Source organism: Astyanax mexicanus, chromosome 14 (assembly GCF_023375975.1).
Source record: "Astyanax mexicanus isolate ESR-SI-001 chromosome 14, AstMex3_surface, whole genome shotgun sequence".
NCBI lineage: Eukaryota > Metazoa > Chordata > Actinopteri > Characiformes > Acestrorhamphidae > Astyanax > Astyanax mexicanus.
Genome location: NC_064421.1, coordinates 36,920,823 through 36,942,445, shown reverse-complemented (window position 1 = coordinate 36,942,445; position 21,623 = coordinate 36,920,823). Strand labels below are relative to the sequence as shown.

General features: G+C 33.2%; 1 protein-coding gene and 2 long non-coding RNA genes across 3 annotated transcripts; 2 read left to right on the top strand and 1 right to left on the bottom strand.

Annotated features, from left to right (window-relative positions):
• The first annotated feature begins 816 nt into the window (after nucleotides 1-816).
• On the top strand, nucleotides 817-12,895 carry LOC125780983 (uncharacterized). The gene is made up of 3 exons (XM_049463506.1): nucleotides 817-984; nucleotides 1,172-1,239; nucleotides 3,851-12,895. The coding sequence occupies exon 3, from the start codon at nucleotides 3,851-3,853 to the stop codon at nucleotides 12,251-12,253; it is 8,403 nt and encodes a 2,800-aa protein (XP_049319463.1). The 5' UTR covers nucleotides 817-984; nucleotides 1,172-1,239; the 3' UTR covers nucleotides 12,254-12,895.
• Nucleotides 12,896-12,953: 58 nt separating this feature from the next.
• On the bottom strand, nucleotides 12,954-13,990 carry LOC125780984 (uncharacterized). The gene is made up of 3 exons (XR_007424025.1): nucleotides 13,918-13,990; nucleotides 13,534-13,621; nucleotides 12,954-13,056 (listed from the first exon to the last, which is right to left on the bottom strand). It is a non-coding gene; the product is annotated as an uncharacterized LOC125780984 (long non-coding RNA).
• LOC125780985 (uncharacterized) lies at nucleotides 13,938-20,156 on the top strand. Its single transcript, XR_007424026.1, has 3 exons — nucleotides 13,938-14,007; nucleotides 14,984-15,383; nucleotides 19,993-20,156. It is a non-coding gene; the product is annotated as an uncharacterized LOC125780985 (long non-coding RNA).
• The last annotated feature ends 1,467 nt before the right edge of the window (nucleotides 20,157-21,623 follow it).

The following is a 21,623-nucleotide window of genomic DNA, read 5'->3' as shown; positions in this document are numbered from 1 at the left end:
CTCAAAAATTCTGTCTGCCATTTAGTCCTTGTTTGAGATATCAACAATTCTTTCACAATTTGTCATCAGATATGTTTAATGTTTATTTTTGCCAAATACCAAGAGAATTCAACAAATTTCCTAGGAGTAGTTTGACAACATACGCATAAAATGAGTGTAAAATGCAGATATTTCAGAATATTTTCTGTATTTTATGTATGTATTTAGGTGTTTTTGATGGGTGTGTGTTTTTCAGGTGAAAACAGTGATTTGGTTTTGTCTACATTTGGAAAGAAAAAGTTTGCTTTTTGTAAAGGTTTGTATATTCTGTGTTTTCTAAGAAATTAGATGTATGATTTATAAAAAAAACGTTTTATCTTTATTTAATCAACCTTTTATATGATATTAAGATAAACATTTATTTAAAGTGCCATTGATTTGTAGAATAGAGCATGTTTGAATCTTTTAAACATGAGTGAGTTCATTACAAAGAATTTAAAGTTAAAGAATATTACATTTAATTTGTTTAATAGAGTTATATTAACATATAATATTTTATTCCAATTGCTGTTGTATATGCTAATGGAATGTATGTTACAAAGTAAATGTTATTTTTAGTGATGAGAAGGTATTTCACTATGGTTTATTTTAACAATATAAATAAATTATTACATTGTGAGTTACTGTATGACAAGAGTATAAAGATTGTTTGGGAAGGAGAGGGTTTGAGGGGGTGGATGTTAGCCAGATGTGGGTGTGGTGCAAGGAGTGGATGGGGGTGTGCCAACCAGGTGTGGGTGTGGTGGAAGGAGTGGACGGGGGTGTGTCAACCAGGTGTGGGAGTGGCAGATTTCTAGTCAAAAGCTGGTGTTGGTCAACTGGTCAGATTAGTCAGTTGCTTTTGGAGGGAAGGTGCACTGCGAATTTCTCCTGCTGTTGCTGAAGGGATTTTATCAGAGACAACTTCCAACTTCCAGACTACTCTTCCAACACTCTTTATCCAAGGTATGTGATCTTTGTTTTGGCTGTATGGTTTAATTACAATTATTCTAAATTTGTTCTAAATTAGTAGTGGGTTCTTTGCTGTTGCTCTGCTGGTATTATTGTAGTTCAGAAGACATTATGTAATAAAGGTTAATTTTTTTGCTGATAAATTGTTTAAAATTAATTATTTTCTATTATCATATAACAGGGATTTCTGCTGCTGCTGAAGTAATATCCCCAGTGACAACTTTAATCTACAAAGAGTCTAAGTGCAAGGTATGGTATATTTATTTTTAATTCCCCTATGTGTGTGTGTAAAATTTAATATAAGTTATTCTAAAATACTAGCTGAGTTATTTGCTGTTGCTTTAATTGTAGTCATGCAAGTTTAAGCACCAACCTCTATAGAGATGTGTGTGACAGTAAGCTGAGAAAGTTTCATGCAGAATCCAAGATGTACTATACTTTTTAATATGAGGGATTATTGGTATGTTGTTAATTATTAGTGGGTCAAAGTCTGCATAGTGGTAAAGTATTTAAATTACATACAATCTTTTTTACAGTAAATATCCATTGTAAGTGGCCATGTTGGCTGAGCAAAGAGTTTTTAATTTGAATTTATGTTTGTTACAAAAAATTGAAGTTAAAAAAAGGTCAAGTTTTCAATACAACTATGTTACAATACATGATTTTATTTACAAAAAAATCTATAACATAATTGGTAAAGTACTTGTTTTGTTAGTTATTGTTCATGCACGTTGGAAAGGGAACCTTTCACATAAACTAAATATGAATAATTTTTTTATTGTTCTCAATTTCAACTATTTGTTTTAAATACAGAAAATAATCTGTTTAATAGTGAGTTACTATAATATTTTGCACATATGTGCAATATGTGCACATTCTCTAACCAAGTAACCTGCTACCTGCACCCATCACTGTGCTGTTGTCACCTAGAGGGGATTAAAAAGGGCTCATTGTTGTAGCTGAGAAAGGAATGTGGCCGCCATCAAGACACTCTTTGAGTCTGATTGGGCGATTAGCATAACTATTAACTGGGCAACACACACAGACAGGGGTGGGGGTGAAGTGGGGGGTGGTGACCAAATGCAGATAAATTCTATTCTATGATGTGGCAATGTAGTGATGAGTGTAGCAGATAATAATAAATAAATGTAAAGCTAATAAGTAAATACTTTTAGTCAAGTTTTAACTGCAAAAATAATACATTGTAATGAATTATTACTGGTTTAATACAAGCCAAAATGATGGCTATACATTTTTGTATGTGTTTGATTTTTTTTTAATTATTGAGATTATTTGTTTGCTAAATGAATTCAGTAGGTAAAAAAGTATGTTTTAATAATTTGATGTGCAGCATGGGTCAATTGTGAGCTGTGTAAGTTTTAAATTTCTATATATTTTTGAATAAAAGCTTTTTTTGTATCACCACCCCTCTAATGTACACATGGGTCAAAAATTACCTGCATTCATTTTCTGTGTTAAATCATGTATGGCTGAGGATTTCTTTAGCAGAAATATTCATTTTTACTTGTCTTAATTTATGAGAAAACAGCTTTTGTATTTGCTATTTCACAGCTCAGCACAGCTCCCGTCACACACCTCAGTAATGTTTTACCATAACATTACCTTAAATATTTGACTCCAGTAGTGAAATATAACTGTGCATAATATATGATTAGGTTTAGGTTACCATGCGAGTGAGTACATTTCCTACAAGCTATTATTATTATTCTCAAGCTATATTATTATTATTATTGTACATATTCTTTTTTAGTTAGTTAAATCTACTGTAGCTAGTTAACTATTATAGTAAGCTTAGCTAACTTCTTAGCTAAATACATCAGTATGCCATTTAGCTGCATGTGGTAAAGTTATAACAGTTTAAAAATATTCAGTAGAAAAAAGAAATCTGCAAAATTTAGATTTTGTAAATAACAGTAAATTTAAAGAAAAAAAAGATTATAAATTTTATACACAGATAATAATAATAGACATTAATGTACTTAGTCATTCTAACTAAAAGTTAACTATCATTTTTAGTTATAGTTAGCTAACTATAACTAGCTAATAATAATAATTACTTGTAAAGTTATATTAAAGATGCTTTATTTAAAGTTCCACTGCATATGGTATCTGCATTTGGGTCTATCCGCTTCACTACCCCAAAAACCTGACAGCATGTGTGTGTGTGTTATAATGTTAAAAGCAATACTAAGTTAGCTGTGTGATGGGAGCTGAGCTGAGTTGTGAAATGGTAAATGTGGGTTGTGTCTGATGTGTGTAACCCAATGTAAAACCATAAAAGCTGCTTCTTCATAAAGTAATAAAAAATTGTGCTAAAGAAACCCTTATGAATTAACATGAATTAACAAAGAAAATGAATGCAGGTATTTTTTGACTCATGTGTGCATTATACAAACAGGGCTTTTATTTAAAAAGACGGAAACATTTTAAATAAGGATGTATAGTGATCAAAAACAAGTTAATTCAGAGATTCTGAAGTTCTGAATCACTTAATTTATTGCAAATATATATCATATATTAAAAATGTATGGGTCATTTTTGACCCATGTTGTGAATTAGAAGCGGTGTGCAAAGGCAAAGTATCAAAGGGTTAAACTGTCATTATGCATGATGCATTCTGATAACCTTTAGCTAATAGTTTATTCAGACACAATATGTTTTGGACAAGCATTTAATTATAGTTTATGTAACTACATAATATTTAATGTTCACACCATGTTATATATGCATCTGTAGTATAATCTGTATTCTAATTGTAAGAGGTATGTTTTGTAAATTGTGTAATAGTGTAACTGGAAGTGCATTTTATTAATGAAAATTGTCTTACTTTATTTTACAGATGCCACGGAAAAAGTCATTCAGAATGAGGCGTGCGCCCAAGACTGTGAGTACTGTGGTTGATGTGCAGTGCTGCTGCGATTCTAAATTAGTTGGTGGATTGGTGTGTGGTACCAAGCATTTCAGGTTGCTCGACAGAAACAATGAAAGAACAGAGATTTGTAGTGTTTTAGGTCTTATTAGGCATAAAGTGTCAAATGTGTGTACTTGGAAGGCTGGTGTGATGGATTCAATTTGTGATGAAGGAAGGATACTTTTGGAGGAGAGGAAACCTAAAAAGGGTTTGGCTGGTAGATATAATGCTTTCAACAGAGTGGCTGATGTTTCTCTAGGTAAAGTAATACATGGTTCTTGTGATTACTTGGAGTTTTCTAGTGCTTTACAAGAGACATTGCTTGATCAACAGTCTTGTTTGTTAAACTTAGATGGATATCACTGTGCAGTTGTGTATCACAATGAATATTTCATTGTTTTGGATTTTAACGCTTGCAATTCTTCTGGTTTGCCGTGTGACTTTGGCGTCTGTGTAGCACAATTTCACACTAGTCTGAATGAAACCATGCTGTTTTTCACAACATTGCTTGAGAAGCTAAAAGCAAAGGTGTTCTCTGTTGCTAGTGTAATGGTGAGGTTGGCTGATGAACAGGTTTCATCAATGCATTGTCCAAGTACTGCTAACGGTATGCATGAAAGTCCTGTGAAAATCTCTGAACAAAAAGTCTGTGTTCCAGAAGGTGTTGAACTGAAGGAGTGTTATGTTAATTTGAAAAGGATGGCAAATGATAAAGCTGGAAAGTCTACTGTGCAAACCCCCAAAAAAAGGAAATTAGTCAAAATGGAAGCTATCCATGATTCAGATGTTCAGTGTGATATAAACAGTGTTCGATGTGTCCAGGGTTCTTTTCATCAAGGGCATTCTAGATTTGGGAGAAACGGTGGGCGTCAATGTGTGGCTAATTCATTAGCAGCTATGGTAATGCATGAAAAGAAAAACGTCATTGGGTGGAATACAAAATATTTGGACAGTGTTCTCATTTCAGGAAACAAATTTTATTCGTTTTGCAAAACACAAGGACTAATTACTGATGGTAGTGAAAGCCAGTATCTGCTTGTAACAGACTTGCCACAAACAGCCAGAATTGATGATTCTGAATATACTTTTACATTTAGTGACCCTGTGGTAGGGGATGTGAATGTAGAGGATGGCGAACTTCTCAGATCAGGCATTGCATATAGTTTAATAAGTGGTCTAGAAAAAATCTTTTCAATGCATGACAGATGTTTTTTCACTTATGATCAGAGGACCTGTGCTATAATTCACGTAAATGGTCAGTTTGCTTTGATTGATTCTCACGCACGAGATGTGTATGGTAGGACAAACAGTCAGGGGAAAAGCATTGTTCTGTACTTTCCTTCACTTCATGACATTGTTGCTTTGGTGCATGTGTGGGTTTTAGATAGAGAGACACTGCTTGAATCAAATGATTTTGAGATTACGGGGGTTGATATTTGTCCTGTTGTGAGTAATTTGGAAAACAATGAAAGTTGCTTGGAAAGAGTAGTTGGTAACAATAGTGAGTGTATGTTGGTTGATGATTCTAGTTCTTCTTACTCATCTGAAGATACACATGATGTTACTTTCATGAAGGAATTGCCCAGTGTAAAGTATCAGTTTAGTGTACTGTGTAAAGATGTAGCTCAGGGTATATGTAATAAGCTGAATGTAAGTTTTGAAAAGAGGTCTAGCATGGTGCCAGGCAGGTATGGGGATTTAGGAAAACCTTGTAAAACAGAAAATATAGTGGGTGATGGAAACTGCTTCTTCAGGTGTATATCACAAGTAGTCAGTGGTAATCAAGCATACCACCGTAGATTTAGACTTGCTATAGTAAAACACATGCAGGCTAATGAGGCTCAGTACAGTACAGACATAAGACAGGATTACACATCGCTGAAGGAGTACTTAGAGAGGTCTAGAATGAATTTTGTTGGAAGTTGGGCAACAGATATTGAAATCCAAGCTGCAGCAGATTTTCTAGGTGTAGATGTTTACACTTACACTAGTGATAAATGGCTGAAGTTTAACTGCAGGGGCTCAAAAGTTACAGAGGATGGAATTTATTTGGTTCATAGAAATGGGAACCACTATGAAACTGTTGTGTGCGTGAAACGTGGGAGTTGTCAAGATTGCCATATGTTGTGTAAAATACATGAGTTAAATAATGCATGCCCTATGCAAACACGCTCTGTAGGAAACAATCAAGCTAGTAGTCAGAGTTTGATAACAGCAGGTGAACCCCACATAAACAAATGTGCACTGAAACACAAAGGTAGTGATATAGAAAAAACAGACAGAAAGAGGAGATGTTTAAATATCACTGAGGCTGATTGTAAGGAAGCTACAGAGCATACAGCAGTTTTAAAATGTCCTAAACAAATAAAATCTAAATACATAAGAGAAAAGTACAAAAATGCAATGAAAGTGCATTACAAAACAAACACAATCTATAGAAACAAGATAAAGATGCATAATGTCAACAAGTACAAAAAAGACACCAGTCATCGTTCAAAACTGATTGTGTGTATGAAATTAAGATACACAAATGATGAAAAATACAGGTTTAATGTTCGAAATCGCAGCAAAAGCAAATATGCTACTAATGAACACTTTAGGCAACAGCTCCATGAATTTAGCAAACATAAATATGCGACTGATACAGAATTCAGCAAAGCAGTTCGTGAATTCAGTAAAGATAAATATGCTACTCACCCAGAATTCAGCAAAGCAGTTCGTAAATTCAGTAAAGATAAATATGCTACAGACGCAGAATTCAGCAAAGCAGTTCGTAAATTCAGTACAAATAAATATGCTTCTCACCCAGAATTCAGCAAAGCAGTTCGTAAATTCAGTAAAGATAAATATGCTACTCATGCAGAATTCAGCAAAGCAGTTCGTAAATTCAGTAAAGATAAATATGCTACAGACGCAGAATTCAGCAAAGCAGTTCGTAAATTCAGTAAAGTGAAATATGCTGACAACCTAAAGTTTAGGTGTGCAGTTCAGGAAAATGTAAAAAAGAAACGTGCTGTTTTAAAACAAAATCTTGAAAGTTTTTCTCAAGTTTTAAAAGACTTTAATTCTATCATAAGGAATGGGCCAGATTTCGTATGTTGTGTTTGTCATAGGTTGCTCTTTAAGCATCAAGTGTCTCTTTGTAAAATTGATAAGTACAAGACTACAAAGGAAATGCAGGCAGTAGCTGAGCAGTGTATCACTGAAGATTATCTACATAAGTGTGGTCCAGGGTGTGATGTTCCATGCAACTGGTTGGCAACAAGCAAATCTCAGTTGTGGATTTGTCACAATTGTGATTTTAAACTCTGCCAAAGTATAATGCCTCCAGAAAGTGTTTTAAATAACTTGCAGCTTGAAACAGTACCACCAGAGCTCAGTTGTCTAAACAGTTTAGAACAACATTTGGTAGCTTTACATATTCCGTTTATGAAGCTCTTAGCTTTACCTAAAGGAGCACAAAATGGTGTTCATGGACCAGTTACTTGTGTTCCTTCAAATGTTGTTGATACAACAAACTTGCTACCACGAGCTAACATGCAGGGGTCTATGTTGTGTGTTAAGTTAAAACGTAAGTTAACATATAAAGGGCATTATGAATATAAATATGTGAACACTGAGCATGTAAAGAGAGCATTGCAGTATTTGAAAAAAAACAACCCATATTATGCTAACATAAATTACAACGAAAATTGGTTAAATGAATTTGAAGAATCAAGTCAACAAAATATCAATGAAAATGAAATTTACTCATCGCTTTCAAATCATAGTTGTGTTGACACAGAAGAGGCAGATAATGTCAATTTCACAGCTGACCACACAGAACAACCACACATCAAATCAGATGAGACTTTACATGACAGACAAACGCATGGTATGTTTATGGATACGTGTCTTCAGCCAGTTGATTTAGGCCAAGAAATCTTAGATCAATATGATAATATTTTAAACATAGCTCCTGCAGAAGGTAACAATCCCATTCGGTTACTTTCTGACAAAAGTAATGAGGCTAAAAGTTTTCCAGCATTGTTTCCAATGGGTGGTCCAACATTTCATGATTTTAGAAATCAGCGGCTTACACTGTCACGCTATTTTAACAATCGTATTTTGAATGCAGATAGTAGGTTTGCTAACAATAATGAATACATCTTCTATGCTCAGTATATGAGTGAAGTAGAACAGGTTTCATCTAGTATATCAATAGCAATGCGCAAAGGCCATAATTCAAACACATCTAGGGAATTTTCTGCAGAGTTAGTGAAAGATAGGCAAACCCTAAAGCAGTTTCTGAACTGTGATGATGGTTATAGGTTTCTTCGACCCATCAGAGGAACTCCTGTGTATTGGTCAGGTGTTCAAAAAGATTTGTTTGCCATGGTAAGGCAGCTTGGCATACCTACATTTTTTTGTTCCTTCAGTTCAGCAGATATGAGATGGGACAATTTATTAGAAAGCATGCTGCAACAGGAAAACAGGACTGATAGTGTAGACAGTTTAGATTGGGCAGATAAATGTGGCCTATTGCGACGTAACCCAGTTATAGCAGCACGCATGTTTGATTTTAGATGGCATACATTTTTAAATAAAGTAATCTTGTCACCGAGTCAACCGATAGGTAAAGTACTGGATTATTTTTATCGTGTTGAGTTTCAGCAAAGAGGGAGTCCCCATGTACATGCAATGTTTTGGGTGGACAATGCTCCTCAAATTGATAAAGATGATGACAATAATGTGGTAAAATTCATAGACCAATATATATCATCTGAATTACCAAGGAATGACGATGAACTTGTTGAAATTGTCTCAACTGTTCAAATGCACAGTAGGAGGCATTCAAAAACGTGTCGAAAGCGCAACAGTGTATGTCGTTTTAATTTTCCACGACCACCTTCAAATAAAACGTTTATTTCTAGAAAAACAAAAGAAGAGGAATCAACTAAAAAGTGCAGTTGCAGTGCAGTTTCCTGTACATGTGCTTGTGAAGTCTCAAATAAGGTCATGAATAAAGAACAGGCAACAAAAATATTAGCTATGGTAAGGTCAGCTATATCTACAGATACAAATACTTGTAATACAGTTTCTGAGTTGTTTGCCAGTATTGGTATTAACCAAGAAATGTTTGAACTGGCCTATAACATTGCTGGCAGAAAAACTCAAGTTGTTCTGAAAAGAGAAATTACAGATTTGTGGGTAAATCCCTATAATAAAAACTTACTGAAGGCTTGGAATGCTAATATGGATATTCAATATATAGTAGATGCATATGCATGCATTGTATACATCATTTCATACATTTCCAAGGCTGAAAAGGAGATGGGATTGTTATTAAGTGCTGCCCATCGTGAAGCTTCAAAGCACAACAATGTTGATGTAAAAGGCACATTGCAACAATTGGGCAGTGTTTATTTACATAATCGGGATGTAGGTGCTCAAGAAGCAGTGTATAGACTGACAAATATGCATCTAAAAGAAGCTTCACGTAAAGTAGAGTACATACCCACAGGTGATAATTGTGTTCGGCTGAGCCTGCCACTAAAAGTGCTTCAGCAGAAAGCACAGTCAAATGAGCTCACCGAAAAAGCCATGTGGATGACAAACCATGTTGATAGGTATAAAGCAAGGCCAGTAAGAGACCCTTTTCAGGACATGTGTATAGCAGTATTTGTGTCTCAATATCGTGTTGTGGGCAGAACAGAGAAATGTGCAGACAAAATTCAGCTGCAAAACAATGCAGGGTTTGTTAAAAAAAGAACTAGGTCAAAGCCAGCGGTTGTAAGGTATGCAAGATTCTCTGTTGATTCCAATCCGGAAAAATATTATCAAAGTATTTTGCAATTATTCTTGCCATACCGCTGTGAAAATGACTTAAAACCAGCTGACTTCCCAACATTTGAACTATTTTATCACAATGGCCAATATGAAATAAATGGCTCAATGCAAAATGTGAAAAATGTAGTAGATGAAAATAAGCAATTATTTGAAAAAGATGATGAAATTCTTTCTCAAGTTCAGCATGTTGTTGTTGATAATGGCAATTTAGAAGATGCATGGTGTGAGATGTGTCCGGAGCAAGAGTCAGAGCGCTTAGAATGCCAGGAGGAAAAAACACAAAGACCAGTAGAGCCTGAGGAGCATGTAGATCAAATTCCTGATTTATCTGTTCCAAGTGTAAAAAAACATAGTTTTGAGCCAAATTTGAATGTACTTTGTAGATCAGATGCTCTCAATCTGCTGAGGTCTCTTAACTCTGAGCAGAAAGACATATTTTATCAAGTTAGACAATGGTGTTTAGATAAAGTTAGAGGGAAACAGCCAGAGCCTTTCCATTTGTTTATTACTGGAGGTGCAGGAACAGGGAAGACACACTTAATTAGAAGTATTCATTATGAAGCAACCAGGCTTTTATCACAGGTTTCAAGTGCTCCAGACAAGGTCTCAGTGCTATTAACAGCTCCTACTGGAATTGCTGCATTTAACTTGGGAGCTGGTACAATTCATTCTACCTTTTCAATAGGGACAGATGTAAAACTTCCCTACACACCTTTAGGAGAAGAAAAATTGAATACGTTGCGTGTTTTATTTAGTGATTTACATATATTGATCATAGATGAGATTTCTATGGTAAATCACAGTCTTCTAGCTTACATTCATGGTAGATTACGACAAATAAAGCAGACAGGCGACTACTCTCCTTTTGGGAAAGTTAGTGTAATTGCAGTAGGAGACTTTTTCCAGCTGCCTCCAGTAAAGGGAAAGCCACTATACTTGGAAAATGCCCCATTAGATTTGTGGAATGGCATGTTTTCTAAGTCAGAGTTAACCACCATTGTTAGACAGAAAGACTCTGCTTTTGCTGAAATTCTGAATAGACTACGTACACATCACAGGTCTACACCATTATCACTGCAGGATGTACATGCTCTTAAACAGAGGGAAACTGGGGAAACATCTTCTGCGCTGCATATTTTCGCAACAAATGCTCAGGTAGAAGAGCATAATGTTAAGCAAATTATTGCATCTTGCCCTGAACATATTTGTGTAGAGGCACAAGATTATGAAAAAAATCGGCAAACTGGAAAAATGCAGCTTAAAAATGGACACTTTTCTAAAGTATTTAATTCATGCTTACCAGAAAAGTTGTTAATAGGAGAAGGTGCACGAGTAATGCTAATTAAAAATATTGATGTTACTGATGGGCTTGTGAATGGTGTCTGTGGTACTGTTACAGACATAGCACATGATAAAAATAGCACATTGGTGAAAACTGTGTTTGTTCAGTTTGATGATCAAAAAGTTGGCCAAAATAGTCGAAAGTGTACACCACCACCTAGACATATCATACATTCAACACCAATTAATTTGGAAGAGGAGCGTGTTAATAGCAAGGGAGGATTGCGCAGGCAATTTCCATTAAAATTGGCTTGGGCTTGCACTGTGCACAAAGTGCAGGGACTAACGGTAAAACAAGCAGTTATATCACTTAAAAAGATTTTTGCACCTGGACAGGCTTATGTTGCTTTAAGTCGAGTAGAGACTTTAAGTGGGTTAATCATTCAGGATTTTGCTGATAAAGCAATTTATTGTAGAAGTAATATCCAGGAATGTATTAATAACATGGCACAATTTTCATTATATAATGTCAGTCCAATTAAAACGCAGAACTCTTTTTCGGTTCTTTTAATGAATGTTCAGGGTCTAAATTGTCATTTGTTAGACTTAACTACTTCAGCACAATCCTTTAGTTATCCTTGTATAGCGGTAACAGAGACTTGGCTACCTGCAAATGTATCAGGTGATTCGACTCACATTGAAGGTTACCAGTTTCATAGTGCTCCACGTTGCCTTGCTTACAGTTCAGACAACCCCCTGTTAAAATCAATTCAGCAACAACAACATGGGGGTGTTGGAATGTACTGCAAAGATAATACTGATTATAGTATTTTAGACATTTCAGGTGTAAATATAGAATGCATTATATGTCAATTCAACCAGCTTGAAATAATCATAGTTGTGATATACAGACCACCACAATATTGTTTATCATTGTTCCAAAAATACATCAGTCAATTATGCAATACATTATGCAATTTGTCAGATAACATCTTTCTAATTGGCGATTGGAACCATGATGAACTGAAATCTCATGCCATGTCTATGTTTATGGAAAATCTAGGCTATTCTCAGTGTGTAACAGAATGTACCACTGAAAATGGAACACTGATTGATCATGTGTACAAAAAAATGACATCTAACTACACCATCAATACACAAGTTATGCCAATGTATTTTAGTTCACATGAAGCAATTCATTGTACATTTTCACAAACATAAGTGTTCCTCTCAAATATAAAAAAACTATTAAAAACTATAATCATAAGTATATCGCTAATATAATGTGTACAACTTTAGCATAATCCAATTGTCTCGTGTCAGCAAAAATGTATCTAGGTAATGTAAATATATACAGCTGCAAAATTATGAAAATTATTTATTTATTATTTACTAATAAGTCTGAGTACTTGGTGGTTGAGACAATGGACCATGAACACAGTGTTAGACTGTGCTTCTGGATCCTTGTGAAACCAGTACCAGACTATAACTGTTGTTGTGTGCTGCCCACAACAACATTAAAACCTAAAAACATGCTGTAACATATTTATATAATGATATTTAATACTAGTTTAATTAATTGTATTTATGCGATGTTAAATAGGTCTGTGTACTTGGTGGTTGAGACAATGGACCATGAACACAGTGTTAGGCTGTGCTTCTGGATCCTTGTGAAACCAGTACCAGACTATAACTGTTGCTGTGTTCTGCTCACAACAACATTAAAACCTAAAAACATGAACTTAAATATTTATTATATTATGAAATTTAATAGTACTTTTACAAACTGCTGTGTTCTGCTTCCAACAACACTAAAAACCAAAGAACATGCTGTAACGTATTTATATAATGATATTTAATACTACTTTTATTAATTGTATTTATGTAATGTTAAATAGGTCTGAGTACTTGGTGGTTGTGACAATGGACCATGAACACAGTGTTAGGCTGTGCTTCTGGATCCTTGTGAAACCAGTACCAGACTATAACTGTTGCTGTGTTCTGCTCACAACAACATTAAAAACCTAAAAACATGAACTTAAATATTTATTATATTATGAAATTTAATAGTACTTTTACAAACTGCTGAATTCTGCTTCCAACAACAATAAAAGCCTAAAACATGCTCTTACATATTTATGTAATGATATTTAATACTACTTTTATTAATTGTATTTATGAAATGTAATGTAGGTCTGTGTACTTGGTGGTTGAGACAATGGACCATGAACACAGTGTTAGACTGTGCTTCTGGATCCTTGTGAAACCAGTACCAGACTATAACTGTTGCTGTGTTCTGCTCACAACAACACTAAAAACCTAAAAACATAAACTTAAATATTTATTATATTATGAAATTTAACAGTACTTTTACAAACTGCTGTGTTCTGCTTCCAACAACATTAAAAACCTAAAAACACGAACATAGATATTTATTATATTATGAAATTTAATAGTACTTTTACAAACTGCTGTGTTCTGCTTCCAACAACAATAAAAACCTAAAAACACGAACATAAATATTTATTATATTATGAAATTTAATAGTACTTTTACAAACTGCTGTGTTCTGCCCACAACACTAAAAACCTAAATATATTAACTTACCTATTTCTATGATGATTTTTAATACTACTTTAATTAATTGTATTTATGTAATGTTAAATAGGTCTGTGTACTTGGTGGTTGAGACAATGGACCATGAACACAGTGTTAGGCTGTGCTTCTGGATCCTTGTGAAACCAGTACCAGACTATAACTGTTGCTGTGTTCTGCTCACAACAACACTAAAAACCTAAAAACATGAACTTAAATATTTATTATATTATGAAATTTAACAGTACTTTTACAAACTGCTGTGTTCTGCTTCCAACAACACTAAAAACCAAAGAACATACTGTATCATATTTATATAATGATATTTAATACTACTTTTATTTAATACTACTTTTATTTATTTATGTAATGCTAAATAGGTCTGAGTACTTGGTGGTTCAGACAATGGACCATGAACACAGTGTTAGGCTGTGCTTCTGGATCCTTGTGAAACCAGTACCAGACTATAACTGTTGCTCTGTTCTGCTCACAACAACACTAAAAACCTAAAAACATGAACTTTAATATTTATTATATTATGAAATTTAATAGTACTTTTACAAACTGCTGAATTCTGCTTCCAACAACAATAAAAGCCTAAAAACATGCTCTTACATATTTATGTAATGATATTTAATACTACTTTTATTAATTGTATTCATGAAATGTAATGTAGGTCTGTGTACTTGGTGGTTGAGACAATGGACCATGAACACAGTGTTAGACTGTGCTTCTGGATCCTTGTGAAACCAGTACCAGACTATAACTGTTGCTGTGTTCTGCTCACAACAACACTAAAAACCTAAAAACATGAACTTAAATATTTATTATATTATGAAATTTAATAGTACTTTTACAAACTGCTGTGTTCTGCTTCCAACAACATTAAAAACCTAAAAACACGAACATAAATATTTATTATATTATGAAATTTAATAGTACTTTTACAAACTGCTGTGTTCTGCCCACAACACTAAAAACCTAAATATATTAACTTACCTATTTCTATGATGATTTTTAATACTACTTTAATTAATTGTATTTATGTAATGTTAAATAGGTCTGTGTACTTGGTGGTTGAGACAATGGACCATGAACACAGTGTTAGGCTGTGCTTCTGGATCCTTGTGAAACCAGTACCAGACTATAACTGTTGCTGTGTTCTGCTCACAACAACACTAAAAACCTAAAAACATGAACTTAAATATTTATTATATTATGAAATTTAATAGTACTTTTACAAACTGCTGAATTCTGCTTCCAACAACAATAAAAGCCTAAAAACATGCTCTTACATATTTATGTAATGATATTTAATACTACTTTTATTAATTGTATTCATGAAATGTAATGTAGGTCTGTGTACTTGGTGGTTGAGACAATGGACCATGAACACAGTGTTAGACTGTGCTTCTGGATCCTTGTGAAACCAGTACCAGACTATAACTGTTGCTGTGTTCTGCTCACAACAACACTAAAAACCTAAAAACATGAACTTAAATATTTATTATATTATGAAATTTAATAGTACTTTTACAAACTGCTGTGTTCTGCTTCCAACAACATTAAAAACCTAAAAACACGAACATAAATATTTATTATATTATGAAATTTAATAGTACTTTTACAAACTGCTGTGTTCTGCCCACAACACTAAAAACCTAAATATATTAACTTACCTATTTCTATGATGATTTTTAATACTACTTTAATTAATTGTATTTATGTAATGTTAAATAGGTCTGTGTACTTGGTGGTTGAGACAATGGACCATGAACACAGTGTTAGACTGTGCTTCTGGATCCTTGTGAAACCAGTACCAGACTATAACTGTTGCTGTGTTCTGCTCACAACAACACTAAAAACCTAAAAACATAAACTTAAATATTTATTATATTATGAAATTTAACAGTACTTTTACAAACTGCTGAATTCTGCTTCCAACAACATTAAAAACCTAAAAATATGCTCTAACATAGTAATATAAAGATATGTAACAGTACTTTTACAAATTGCCTGTTATTTTGCTTTTATTATTATATCTTTAATATAACTCTGTATTAACAACAAAGCATAATTGGTCCTCCGAAGAGGGGGGGTGGTGGCGGGCCCAAAAATTATCTTAAATATTTATATAATATTTAATATTATTTTCATTAATTGTCTTCCTAAAATTGTTAAATAGGTCTGAGTACTTGGTGGTTGAGACAATGGACCATGAACACAGTGTTAGGCTGTGCTTCTGGATCCTTGTGAAACCAGTACCAGACTATAACTGTTGCTGTGTTCTGCCCACAACAACATTAAAACCTAAAAACATGAACTTAAATATTTATTATATTATGAAATTTAACAGTACTTTTACAAACTGCTGTGTTCTGCTTCCAACAACATTAAAAACCTAAAAACATGCTCTTACATATTTATGTAATGATATTTAATACTACTTTTATTAATTGTATTTATGAAATGTAATGTAGGTCTGTGTACTTGGTGGTTGAGACAATGGACCATGAACACAGTGTTAGACTGTGCTTCTGGATCCTTGTGAAACCAGTACCAGACTATAACTGTTGCTGTGTTCTGCTCACAACAACACTAAAAACCTAAAAACATGAACTTAAATATTTATTATATTATGAAATTTAATAGTACTTTTACAAACTGCTGAATTCTGCTTCCAACAACAATAAAAGCCTAAAAACATGCTCTTACATATTTATGTAATGATATTTAATACTACTTTTATTAATTGTATTTATGAAATGTAATGTAGGTCTGTGTACTTGGTGGTTGAGACAATGGACCATGAACACAGTGTTAGACTGTGCTTCTGGATCCTTGTGAAACCAGTACCAGACTATAACTGTTGCTGTGTTCTGCTCACAACAACACTAAAAACCTAAAAACATGAACTTAAATATTTATTATATTATGAAATTTAATAGTACTTTTACAAACTGCTGTGTTCTGCTTCCAACAACATTAAAAACCTAAAAACACGAACATAGATATTTATTATATTATGAAATTTAATAGTACTTTTACAAACTGCTGTGTTCTGCCCACAACACTAAAAACCTAAATATATTAACTTACCTATTTCTATGATGATTTTTAATACTACTTTAATTAATTGTATTTATGTAATGTTAAATAGGTCTGTGTACTTGGTGGTTGAGACAATGGACCATGAACACAGTGTTAGACTGTGCTTCTGGATCCTTGTGAAACCAGTACCAGACTATAACTGTTGCTGTGTTCTGCTCACAACAACACTAAAAACCTAAAAACATAAACTTAAATATTTATTATATTATGAAATTTAACAGTACTTTTACAAACTGCTGTGTTCTGCTTCCAACAACACTAAAAACCTAAAAACACGAACATAAATATTTATTATATTATGAAATTTAATAGTACTTTTACAAACTGCTGAATTCTGCTTCCAACAACATTAAAAACCTAAAAATATGCTCTAACATAGTAATATAAAGATATGTAACAGTACTTTTACAAATTGCCTGTTATTTTGCTTTTATTATTATATCTTTAATATAACTCTGTATTAACAACAAAGCATAATTGGTCCTCCGGAGAGGGGGGGTGGTGGCGGGCCCAAAAATTATCTTAAATATTTATATAATATTTAATATTATTTTCATTAATTGTCTTCCTAAAATTGTTAAATAGGTCTGAGTACTTGGTGGTTGAGACAATGGACCATGAACACAGTGTTAGGCTGTGCTTCTGGATCCTTGTGAAACCAGTACCAGACTATAACTGTTGCTGTGTTCTGCTCACAACAACATTAAAAACCTAAAAACATGAACTTAAATATTTATTATATTATGAAATTTAATAGTACTTTTACAAACTGCTGTGTTCTGCTTCCAACAACACTAAAAACCAAAGAACATGCTGTATCATATTTATATAATGATATTTAATACTACTTTTATTTAATACTACTTTTATTTATTTATGTAATGCTAAATAGGTCTGAGTACTTGGTGGTTCAGACAATGGACCATGAACACAGTGTTAGGCTGTGCTTCTGGATCCTTGTGAAACCAGTACCAGACTATAACTGTTGCTGTGTTCTGCTCACAACAACACTAAAAACCTAAAAACATGAACTTAAATATTTATTATATTATGAAATTTAATAGTACTTTTACAAACTGCTGTGTTCTGCTTCCAACAACATTAAAAACCTAAAAACACGAACATAGATATTTATTATATTATGAAATTTAATAGTACTTTTACAAACTGCTGTGTTCTGCTTCCAACAACAATAAAAACCTAAAAACACGAACATAAATATTTATTATATTATGAAATTTAATAGTACTTTTACAAACTGCTGTGTTCTGCTTCCAACAACATTAAAAACCTAAAAACACGAACATAAATATTTATTATATTATGAAATTTAATAGTACTTTTACAAACTGCTGTGTTCTGCCCACAACACTAAAAACCTAAATATATTAACTTACCTATTTCTATGAATATTTTTAATACTACTTTAATTAATTGTATTTATGTAATGCTAAATAGGTCTGAGTACTTGGTGGTTCAGACAATGGACCATGAACACAGTGTTAGGCTGTGCTTCTGGATCCTTGTGAAACCAGTACCAGACTATAACTGTTGCTGTGTTCTGCTCACAACAACACTAAAAACCTAAAAACATAAACTTAAATATTTATTATATTATGAAATTTAACAGTACTTTTACAAACTGCTGAATTCTGCTTCCAACAACATTAAAAACCTAAAAATATGCTCTAACATAGTAATATAAAGATATGTAACAGTACTTTTACAAATTGCCTGTTATTTTGCTTTTATTATTATATCTTTAATATAACTCTGTATTAACAACAAAGCATAATTGGTCCTCCGAAGAGGGGGGGTGGTGGCGGGCCCAAAAATTATCTTAAATATTTATATAATATTTAATATTATTTTCATTAATTGTCTTCCTAAAATTGTTAAATAGGTCTGAGTACTTGGTGGTTGAGACAATGGACCATGAACACAGTGTTAGGCTGTGCTTCTGGATCCTTGTGAAACCAGTACCAGACTATAACTGTTGCTGTGTTCTGCTCACAACAACACTAAAAACCTAAAAACATGAACTTAAATATTTATTATATTATGAAATTTAATAGTACTTTTACAAACTGCTGTGTTCTGCTTCCAACAACACTAAAAACCAAAGAACATGCTGTATCATATTTATATAATGATATTTAATACTACTTTTATTTAATACTACTTTTATTTATTTATGTAATGCTAAATAGGTCTGAGTACTTGGTGGTTGAGACAATGGACCATGAACACAGTGTTAGGCTGTGCTTCTGGATCCTTGTGAAACCAGTACCAGACTATAACTGTTGCTGTGTTCTGCTCACAACAACACTAAAAACCTAAAAACATGAACTTAAATATTTATTATATTATGAAATTTAACAGTACTTTTACAAACTGCTGTGTTCTGCTTCCAACAACATTAAAAACCTAAAAACATGCTCTTACATATTTATGTAATGATATTTAATACTACTTTTATTAATTGTATTTATGAAATGTAATGTAGGTCTGTGTACTTGGTGGTTGAGACAATGGACCATGAACACAGTGTTAGACTGTGCTTCTGGATCCTTGTGAAACCAGTACCAGACTATAACTGTTGCTGTGTTCTGCTCACAACAACACTAAAAACCTAAAAACATGAACTTAAATATTTATTATATTATGAAATTTAATAGTACTTTTACAAACTGCTGTGTTCTGCTTCCAACAACACTAAAAACCTAAAAACACGAACATAAATATTTATTATATTATGAAATTTAATAGTACTTTTACAAACTGCTGTGTTCTGCCCACAACACTAAAAACCTAAATATATTAACTTACCTATTTCTATGATGATTTTTAATACTACTTTAATTAATTGTATTTATGTAATGTTAAATAGGTCTGTGTACTTGGTGGTTGAGACAATGGACCATGAACACAGTGTTAGGCTGTGCTTCTGGATCCTTGTGAAACCAGTACCAGACTATAACTGTTGCTGTGTTCTGCTCACAACAACACTAAAAACCTAAAAACATGAACTTGTATAGTAATATAAAGATATGTAACAGTACTTTTACAAATTGCCTGTTATTTTGCTTTTAATTATTATATCTTTAATATAACTCTGTATTAACAATAAAGCTTAATTGGTCCTCCGAAGAGGGGGGGGGGTGGTGGCGGGCCCAAAAAAATTGCTCTTACATATTTATATAATGATATTCAATATTATTTTCATTAATTGTCTTCATAAAATTGTAAAATAGGTTGAGACAATGGACCATGAACACAGTGTTAGGCTGTGCTTCTGGATCCTTGTGAAACCAGTACCAGACTATAACTGTTGCTGTGTTTTGTTCACAGCCACCTCTACCATTTTATTCTCAAATTGTCCTGTTCCTAAAAGAAATTAATAATAATAATAATAATAATAATAATTCATAAATGTAGCCAAATAGCCCAATTTAACCAAAAACTGCTTAAATCATAAATGCACCCAAATTTAACAATATAAATGATAAATGTAGCCAATAAAAACAAAAGTCACTAGTGATGGTACTCTCATTCATTGAGATAGGGTTCAACTCCCTGTGGTGACCATGTTTTTATGGTGCACATTTCTTAATTTCCGAACATTTATGTTACTACAACAACCAACTCAACACAATAATATAGCTTATTGTTCATTAGGCAAGGGACAAATTAATCTTACACAACCAACATCACTACATACATTTAGCTCATGACCTACCAACAGCACCATGCATTACCTAGGTGTCAATCTCCTGTTTTGATGTGGAATCTGAAAAATTAAACCATTCACCATTTCCTCCTCGTTTGAGATATTGACTACTCCTTCACAATTTATCATCAGATATGTTCATTGTTTATTTTTGCCAAATACCAAGAGAATGCAACAAATTTCCTAGAAGTAGTTTGACAACATACGCAAAAAATGTGTGTAAAATGCAGATATTTTTTGAAAATGGCCGACTTCCTGTTGAATGGAGTCAGTCCTACCAATACTGAAAATATGTGTAATGATATCTCTTGCGTTTTTGCCAAGTTTCAAGAATTTTCAATCATCTGTGCTCAGACCGTGTCATTGTTTCACTTTGGTTTAGTGTTGCATCTCTAGTAAATAAGTTGCTCGCCATTACATCACTGTTTTAGCTATCAACAATTTCATCCACAGCTAATTTAGAGGTAATCTGACAAAGACCTAAGGAGCAGTTTAAATGAGTTTTTGAAAAAAAGAGTAAAAATATTACAAAATCCAATATGGCCGACTTCCTGTTGGGCGGAGCTAATACAAGCCAGTTGCAAATATGTGCAGAGTCAAAGTATCTCCATCGTTCCAAAATTTGGGAATATTAGACAAATTTTGGAAAGTCCACAGCTAATTTATTAAACAAACGAATTAGGGGGCGCTGTAGAGTCCGCTAGCTACACATGAAAAAATTATCACAATATTTGTAAAGTATTTTTAGGTCCTATGCAATCTGTCAATTTTCAAGAGTTTTTAAGCATTCCCGTAATGTCAAATATTCATTGCAACCTAGGTGGCGCTATAGAGCCAATGAAATATGTATATATGAAATTTCAATTTTTAATCAAAGGACCACTTAAATCAAGCAGGCCTGTAAAGTTTTGTGAGTTTTCAACCTGTTTTACCTCCTCAAACACCTACCAACACCAGAATGTATTCACTTCCTGTTTTAATGGGGTATCTCAAGCAATTCAACTGTCTGCCATTTCGTCCTCGTTTAAGATATCGACTATTCCTTCGCAATTTATCATCCCGGATGGAAGTAGTTTATTGTTGACAAATATCAAGAGTATTCAACAAATTCCCTAGGAGGAGTTCGACAAAGTATGCAAAAAATGTGTGTAAAAT

Coding starts and splice junctions, on each gene's coding strand:
- LOC125780983 (XM_049463506.1), top strand. CDS start 3,851: ATGCCACGGAAAAAGTCATTCAGAATGAGGCGTGCGCCCAAGACTGTG.